The sequence below is a fragment of the Equus caballus genome, chromosome 1 (assembly GCF_041296265.1).
Source record: "Equus caballus isolate H_3958 breed thoroughbred chromosome 1, TB-T2T, whole genome shotgun sequence".
Taxonomy (NCBI): domain Eukaryota; kingdom Metazoa; phylum Chordata; class Mammalia; order Perissodactyla; family Equidae; genus Equus; species Equus caballus.
In genome coordinates, this window is record NC_091684.1 from 116,329,440 (window position 1) to 116,337,882 (window position 8,443).

At 50.2% G+C, this 8,443-nt stretch overlaps 1 protein-coding gene across 2 annotated transcripts in view; it reads left to right on the forward strand.

The window, feature by feature from the left end:
* The window catches only part of SYNM (synemin), a 31,210-nt gene that overhangs the window by 14,620 nt on the left and 8,147 nt on the right, over positions 1–8,443 (forward strand). For both annotated transcript variants that reach the window (XM_023651199.2, XM_023651209.2), the window contains exon 3: positions 7,090–7,160. In XM_023651199.2, the coding sequence (XP_023506967.2) occupies positions 7,090–7,160 (71 nt within the window). The remainder of the gene's footprint in view (positions 1–7,089; positions 7,161–8,443) is intronic.

Sequence of the window (8,443 nt, forward strand, 5' to 3'; positions counted from 1 at the left end):
AAAGCAAACCTCAGAGTCTGAGGCTTGAGGTTTTTATCAAGCCTCGTTGGCCAGTTGGTGGCCATGGAGGATGCTGGCGCCTCACCTGGCAGGTGAATGTGAGAATGAGCCCTTTCCTCCCACGTTGCAGGTGACATTGGGCAGTAGCCGTGGGGCTGGGCTGGGGCTGTGGACACTGAGGGCAGAGCGAGAGGGCGGGAGGAGACGGGCTGCACGGGCTGTGCTTGCTCTCATCTGCCAGTCACTGGGGAAGTCATGTGGGGCTGGAGATGTTCATCCACCTGATCCGTAGTCATGGGTTTTCCTGGAATGCAAGTGTTTATTACATTGGTAGCTGAGTGGTTAGAGGGGAGATGCTCAGAAACAGGCCAGGGCATGGTTCTAGCCGCATCTGCCATCTGAACCTGGGGATCACCTGGAGAACCTGAAAAAGCATCAACCCCGGGGCCCACCCCTAGAGACCCTGATTAGATCGGCTGTGTGGTGGGGCTCAGGCGTGTCAGGTGCCGCCAGGGTCGAGAAGCACTGGTTCAGGGCCTCGCTGCTCACAGGGGCTTGTGGACTGACGGCATCAGCATCACGAGGCATTGCAAGCTTGTTGGAAATGCAGAATCTTGGGTTCACCCCAGACCTGCTGATCAGAGTCAGCCTTGTAACAGGATCCTACATGACTTCTGTGTATGCTACTGTTTGTAAAGTGGGCCAGGGGCATCAGGAAAGCACTAAGCCTCTATCCCAGCAGTCTGGAGGATGGAACAAAGGATGGACAGGCTTAGTGATGTGCTGGGTGCTATGGGGCTGACGAGGCATGCAGGGCAGGCTTCCTGGAAGAGGCAGTGCTTGGGTCTGATGGAAAGGAAGCCAGGAAGAGCCCTTGTAGGAAGGGGCTTTCCAGGAAGAAGAGGCAGCCTGGGTGAGGACCTGAGGACTGAGTTACTGTGGTGTCTGTGGCAATGCCAAACATTTGGTGTCCCTGGGCAGCTTGATTTTAGTGACCTGTCATGGAGGGCCACCTGTGATGGATGGGCGGGAGCCACACTTGTGAGGCCATGTTTTATGAGCTGGGCTTTGTGCCTTCAGGCTGCTCCCGAGACACTCAGCATGTCAGGTGTGGTGGCAGCTCAGAGGGGCCCACAAAGGTACAGGCAGGGTGGCCTTTGTGTTGAGGATCATATGCTGTGGATAAGGCGCCATGGACCTAAGCAGTCTCCTGCACCACAAAATGCCACGAAGGACACACAAGTACAAGGTTTCCCAAGATCAGAAGGGAGTTGAGAGAATCAGGGAAGGCTTCAAGAGGGAGGTGAGATTGATCTGGGTCTTGAAGGATGCTGGCAATTTGAACAGACACGTAGGAGAGGGCAAGGTGGGAAGTCGGGGTTGGCATGGGAGGCGGGACACATTATGCTCAGGTAAAAAGTCAAAGAAGACGTTAAAATCGTAGAATGTGTGTTCCAAGAAAATACTGTAGATGGTTTACTGCCACCTAATAGGGTCAGTTAAAGATGGTGCAGAGGAGGGACAGAGAGCTTGAGGCCGAGGTGATGAGGAGAGAGTTTCAGGGGATGTGGGATTTGAGCTGGGCCTTGAAGGGGTGGGGGAGGCGAGAGCCAGGAACTGGACTGGCAGAAAGGAGTCGGGAAGGAGCTCCGGGTGGGCAAGTCAGGGAAAGAAAATAAGTGGAGGAAGGAAAATGCAGGGGGAGCAGAGGCCTGGGAAGGAGGCGGTTGCAGAGGCCTTAAATGCCAGCCGACTGAGGTGAGGCTTTCTGTGACCGGCAGAGGGGCAGTCCCAGGGCCAGCGCCATGGGGAGCAGAGGCAGCTGCTCGCGGATGGAGTGCAGGAGGGGCTGGGGTGCTGAGGTGGGAGGGGTGTGTGTGTCTGCGGGTGGCTGCGGGAGGCCTCAGCAGGCTCCTGTAGTCAGAGATTCCAGTGCCGAGGACCTGACATAGGTGGCCGAGGGAGCCTCAGTGCAGGGCTGACCAAGATGTCAGAGCCTGACTGGTATGGGCAGTGAGGAAGCGCCTGGGGGTGGGGGCCGGGTTCTGGGTAGGAACGTGGGAGAAATGGGCTGCCCATCACATGCTCGTGCAGACTAGACTGCCCAGCACCAAGGCAGCACCACAAAGCAGGTGCTTCGTAAGTAGTCGCTTATCTGAGGGTTGCAAAAACTGTGGCACTCTCCAGGACCTGCAGTGTCCCCGACCCCTCCCACTGCTGACTTGAAGGTCTGGTCCAAATGACATAGACTGAGAGCTTGTAGGAGCCCAGTTAGAAAATAAATAGCCTCCCCACCAAAAAAAAAAAAAAAAAAAAAAAAGACCAGAACCCGATCATCGGGAATAAGCTGTTAGAAAATATAACAGAAAAAAAAAAAGATATTCAAAATGGAAACAAAAAGTACAAAAGTCCCCAGGAATAAACTGAGTCCAGAAACCACAAAACTGAGGGATGTGGAAACTGTGTGCCCGTCCTGGATGCCTGATCTGGGAGACAGATGGAGCAGTCTTCACCCAAATTTAAAAAGGGGATTTTTTTTTATGTTCTGGGGGTAAAGGATAGAACAATTGTTCTAAATTTTACCTGAAAAAAATGGAAAGCAGGGCCAAAATGATTTTTTGAAAGAAAAATACTGAAGGGAGTCTTGGCCGGGCAGATATGAAAATGTAATGCAAAGATTTACTGCCTGGTGTCTTCAAGGCAAAAGTCCTTTTACAAGGTTAGGTTGGAAACAGCATCAAAAAATGTTCTTAGCGTGTCCCTGCATGCAGGGAGACAGAGAGAGCTTCCTCTTTCCTCTGTCTGATGGCAGCAGGCAGAAACAGCGTGTTTTAACCAAGGAACACGTGGTTTGGTCTCTAGATTGACTGCTAATGAAGCAATGAGATAACTACCGACATCTGTAATTTCATCATTTTAATGATATTTCTGGTTGCCCATTATATTTTCGACCACCTATGCCTTTTCATGGGTTTGTCCAAAGGAAAACATTTCCTTAGGATTTTTCAAGGTCGTGGAGAAGTACGTTTTGTTTTTTTAAATTCAATTCTACTTTTTTGAAAATTATAAAAACATGTTAACACAGGCTTATCTGGTTATTCCATGAAATTATTTGAAATTAATAGAATCTTGTAGTTTTAAGGATGTGTGATTGAGAGGATCCACTGACATTTGATTGCTGGCCTTTTCCCCATCATTGCGTAAACGAATTAGTCCTCAGTTAACCGTGATTGTAGGTTACCCAGAGTCTGTTCCCCTCTTGAACTGCTTTAGCTAACTGAAGCTCAGTTTTCTTCTGAGGTCAGTGGAAGATGGTGATGATAGGGATGATGGCAATGATGATGGTGATTATGATGCCTAGCATTTATTGAGCACTTATTCTGTGACAGCCATTGTTCTAAGAACTTTCCAGTTACATAATTACTACCACAAACCTGTGAGTGCTCCCCATTTCAGAAATGGGGAAACTAAGTCATAGAGGGACCAAGTGACTTGGCCAGGGTCACCGAACTAGGAAGCAGCAAGGCCCAGCATTAAAATCCAGGGAACAGACTCCAGAGGTTCTGTCATTAACCACTCCCCGTGCTTCCTCTCTGTTTTATTAGTAATCTTGGTCTCTGTCGATCATCTGATTTTTTTAAGTCTCTGGAATTGATGACTCAGCTTTCAGGTTGTGATGTAATATTGAGCACAGAGGAAATGATCAAAAATTAGCATGGCACTGTCACCTCATTGTTATCCTTCACATAGTGCCTGTGATTTGGGGCAAGCCATTCTGATTCGGATGCTGATGCTGGTCCTGTGCATGGAATTCTGCCTCTCTCATGCTTCTCCCTGGCCCATTCTGTTGTCTTCCCAGGCCCGTGTCTTGGGTGCCAGGTGGTCCCCTCACCCTCTGGAGCTTGGAAGCCAGGGAGGCAGTTCTGAGGCCCCTTTTCCAAGCTCCCTCCCCATTCATCTCCCACAGCTCTCCACCTGCTGTGAACCGTCCACGGGCCCACGTAGGCTGCCCCACCGGTGTTCCTTCTGGAAACCTCCGACTGTCCCTCCCCCCTCACCCTTGTCCTCACCTATCGTGGGTCTACAGTGCAGCAGCATTGTGCCCACAGTGCCTAATAACAGCGCATGTGCCCTGAAATTCCAGCAGGATGGTCTATCCCAGACAGAGAGCTGCGCCTCAGGGCCCAGTTAGGGCCGGGGTGGTCTGCTGGGCCTGGAGCCTGGGCAGAGGCCACGTGAGAGCTCGCTTCTGCACTATGGATTTGTCTCCGACGCTCTGAGGAGGCTGGGGACGCGGTTTTCCTGCACACATTTGCTTATTTTCCTGCTTAAGAGACGGCTGACCTGTGGCACTGTGTGGAGTGCTCACGAATAGCCCGTGATTCAGGGAGTTGGCATTTCTGACCGTCACCATGCCTGGGAGGCAGTTTCCCTCCAGCGCTCTCAAAATAACCTGAGAACGGCTCTACCCATTTCTTAAAGTTGTACGAGTCTATTCCTTGAAAATGTTCCTTAAAGAGCTTTTGAGGACATCATACTCTTTTGGCCTCTCGTCGGTAGTTTGGTTTCTGCCTGTACCGTGTTAGTTTGTGAGCTGTGCTGGCAGAGGGCAGAATAGTGTGTGTCAGGAGGGGTGTGTAGACAGTCAATTAAGGCTTGGGTTAAGCGCCCAGTGTCTTGACTGTGCCTGTAAGGCTCTGTGCTGGGCGCTCAGGTGGAGAAGGTGACAGATGCCCTGCCTTTTAGGAGCAGCCCCTGGGGGGACTCAGCTGTGGAACCGAGTCCTCCTCCAGAGGAGCCTCGTGCTCTGAGGGAGAGCCTGGAGGGGGCTTTTGATTGAAATCGCTAAAGGTGTTGAATATGCGTTTGGTCATATGGTCTGCAGGGTCTGTCTGCAGGGTTCGTCCTTTAAAAAATGCCGGGAAGTCTAAGCAGCTGGCAGGGGGAGGGTTGAGCTCAGGCTGCCTGGGTTCCATGTCACTCTCTACTGGTGACCTGTGTGCCCTTGGCCAAGACACTCTCCCCGCACTCCAGTCTCCTCACCTACAGAGCCAGGGTGTGCGTCATCGGGGTGCCCTGTGCAACGGGTTGCGAGGAGGACTTCATGAGGTCGCAGATTGGAGGGTTAGAGCTGTGCCTGGTGCTCAGTCCTCGCCAGGGCTACCAAAGGCCTGGATCGGGAGGCGTTTGTGACCTGCACGCGACCACACGAGCCCCTCGGGCTGGTGCCCTGTGCCATGTACCACAGCATCCCATTCAGGATTCTGAACTCAGTAGAAGTTTGATGATGGTTTGGGTTTTCCCTGAAAGAGGAAGAAAACCATTCCCCTCTGAGGGGTAAGAGGAGATCTTTTCCCCCAAGGGGATCTTCTTTATCCTGAGCACCCCCTGCCTGACCTGTCACTGATTTCTCTGCTGACCTGGACCCCTCACAGGCACTCTGTGCCTGACCTGGGCAGCTCAAGCGAGAAGCCCCTGGTAACCCAGGCTCCTGCTGAGCAGGCCAGACAGAGTAGAACCTTCTCACCAAGTCCCATGCTGGCCCCCTTGGCTGTAGGACGCGGCCTCTGCTGCCACTGTGATCCTGGGGCGTAGACCCTCAGAGTTTGTCTTTTACCCTGAACGTTCCTCTTATTATATACAGACCTTGGAATTTTCTCCGTGATGGAAGGTATTTGTATTCCTGGAACCTAGAATGCTTGCTCATGCGGGTGTGGGATTAATGGGTCGGTGTCCTGTTTCCTGGCTCCCACCTCTAGTGGAAGGGCTGGGCTCTGGACACAGGCCTCGTCTTCCCGAAGCTGCACATGTGGGCACGTCAGTTGCTGCTTCCATGGCAAAGCTATCTGTCCACACCTTCAGTACAACCCCTCTCACCATTGTCTGGGCTTTTTTCCTCAGAAGGGGGCCTCCTGTGCTTTCTGCCACTCGCCCCAGGAGTTCTCTGATTTGTGGGAATCACCGCTTCTGAATCAGGGAGAGGGAACTCGGTGCCAATTTGCCAGAACCGCCGAGTTGCTGCTCAGCGCTGGCGTCCCTCCTGTGTTTTCGTGCCCAGCTCTCAGTGGTAACATCAGCATTTCCAAGTGGGCCCTGCTTCTCGTTGCCCTTTGCCATATACAGTGGATTTCTTGGAACTGAAGTTAGTGGTGTCACACGTTGCTCTAGCAACTGAACAACTGTTGTGCCCGCAGCAGCCAGCGTCCTAGGGGTCTCTGTGAGTGATGGGCATCCCGGTGCTGACCCAGGCCCAGCACGCCGGCTCCGTGGGGCCCACAGCCTGACTTGTCTATGCTCTCCTCTGCCCAGGGGACTGAGCTGTAGATGTGAATAACAACTTAATGAAGACTACAGTTTGAGACTTTTGGAGCTAGGCGTGGCCAAAGAAATCACCTAATCGAGTTCTTTTTGCCGTTTCATTAAAAGAGATAAGATTCTTCTCTGGATGAAGTGCGCGTGGGGGCGGTGATGGTGGAGGGGGTGTGGTCTGTAGCTTTCCCTATTCTACCTGCCCACCTTCCCTCTCTCCTGGTTTTTTTCATCTCCAAGATGTCCCCATGGAATTCAGTTTGAAAACCACAGGTGCAGTCTGGCTGCCTTATTTATGGACAGATGTCAGTCCTTTGCTCTGCTCCTAGTCAAACCCAGACCTGTGATTCGAGAAAGACCCCAGTGGGGGTTGTAATTATTCTGGGGCCCTCTAGCCTGGGGTGACGTGCCACATGTGGGCCCCTCTCCGCTTCCCAGAGAAGCCAGACCCCTGACCTCCCCTTCTGAGCCCTTATATCTCTCTATCTCCTCCTCCTCCTTGCCCTGCGTTTGGAAGGGCTTTCTAGAAAGGCGGGGCTCTCCAATACTTCTGAAGCCCTAGCCCCCTCATTTTGTTCATTCAGCTGGAGAGATGTTCTGTCCAGCCAGGTCTGCTGAGGTGGGCTTGCAGCCCTGTGGTGTAACATCTTCAGGCATGAGTCTTAACACATGACGCTGTGATGATGTGGTCATTGACCAAATACTACATTCTATGGCTGATAGAGGAACTTCTCGCTCTTTTATTTCCTAGTGAACTTTTTTTAAAAATTATTTTTACAGAGCCTTACTGGAAGGAGAAAGTAATCCAGAGATAGTGATCGTGACTAAACACATTGAAGACATGCCACAAGGTAAATATAAGAAAAGCTGATTAACTTTAAGATGCTTTCCGTCTGAATGGGTTCATTCTATGGATAAATGGCAAAACATCATTTATCTGCAAGAATTGAGATTAGATACGATTTTTCAGATAACTGCCATTCATCTGTCTCTTAAGTACCAAATAGATTTTATTTAATGGGCCGTAGTTTAAATAGTAATGTAAATGAGAATGTATGGGAAAGTGCTTGATAAACTCAGGTGTTTCCCTAGCCGGGATTTTGGGGGTGCTTCCTGCCTAATGTGGAAGGAAGGAGGAGGGGACAGAGAGCTGGGAAGGGTGCCCTAAGGTGTGTCTTGGTTCAGGTGCAAAGCTACAGAACAAAGCCCATACTTCCTGTAGCTGCAGAACCCACATGAGAGAGCTAGAGTTCATCAGAAAGGACCTGAGGGGCGGGGCCAGTGGCGCAGCAGTTAAGTTTGCATGTTCTGCTTCAGCAGCCCAGGGTTCGCCGGTTCAGATCCCAGGTGCGGACCTATGCACAGCTTGTCAAACCATGCTGTGGCAGGCGTCCCACATATAAAGTAAAGGAAGATGGGCAAAGATGTTAGCTCAGGGCCAGTCTTCCTCAGCAAAAAGAGGAGGATTGGTGGCAGATGTTAGCTCAGGGCTAGTCTTCCTCAAAAAAAAAATAGAAAAGAAAAGAAACAAAGACCTTGAGAACTTACAGGATAACTTAAAAAAGAAAACTTTTAAAGCCCTATAGAAAAAAGAGCTTTCTGGCTAAGCAAGGGCAGATTGAATTACGTATAGTATGTTCAATATACACCTTACTCAGCATGGTTTCAGTCTGAGTATTATCATATTCAAAATTGTGGCAAATTGGGAATACACGTATTTGGTACCTCTGTCAGGAGGGTATTTGATTAACAGCCAATCTGGATAGATGGTAGATTTTTTTAAAAAATAATACTTTCTATCCTTTTATTTTTCAAAAGCAACATCCCTATTGGGCTGTTTACAGATTTGACAGGTTGGGTTCAGAAGAATAACTTTAGTTCCAGTCATCCGTGACTGGAAGGGGTTTGGTCTCAGACAATGTCCAGCAAGTTTGCTTTCTGATTTTGAGCGTAAAGTTGGGAAAAGCAAAGATGTCCACAGAAGTAGCCATTTGTCAATCGGCCTGGCTTCCGTCAACATATGACATCTATAAAATAAGCCTTATTCATCACTAGATTTAAGGTTTACTTAGTCACCTAAATTTTTCACCGTGGATATAACTCTGGAAGTCCATGACATAACTTGGAGGAGAGA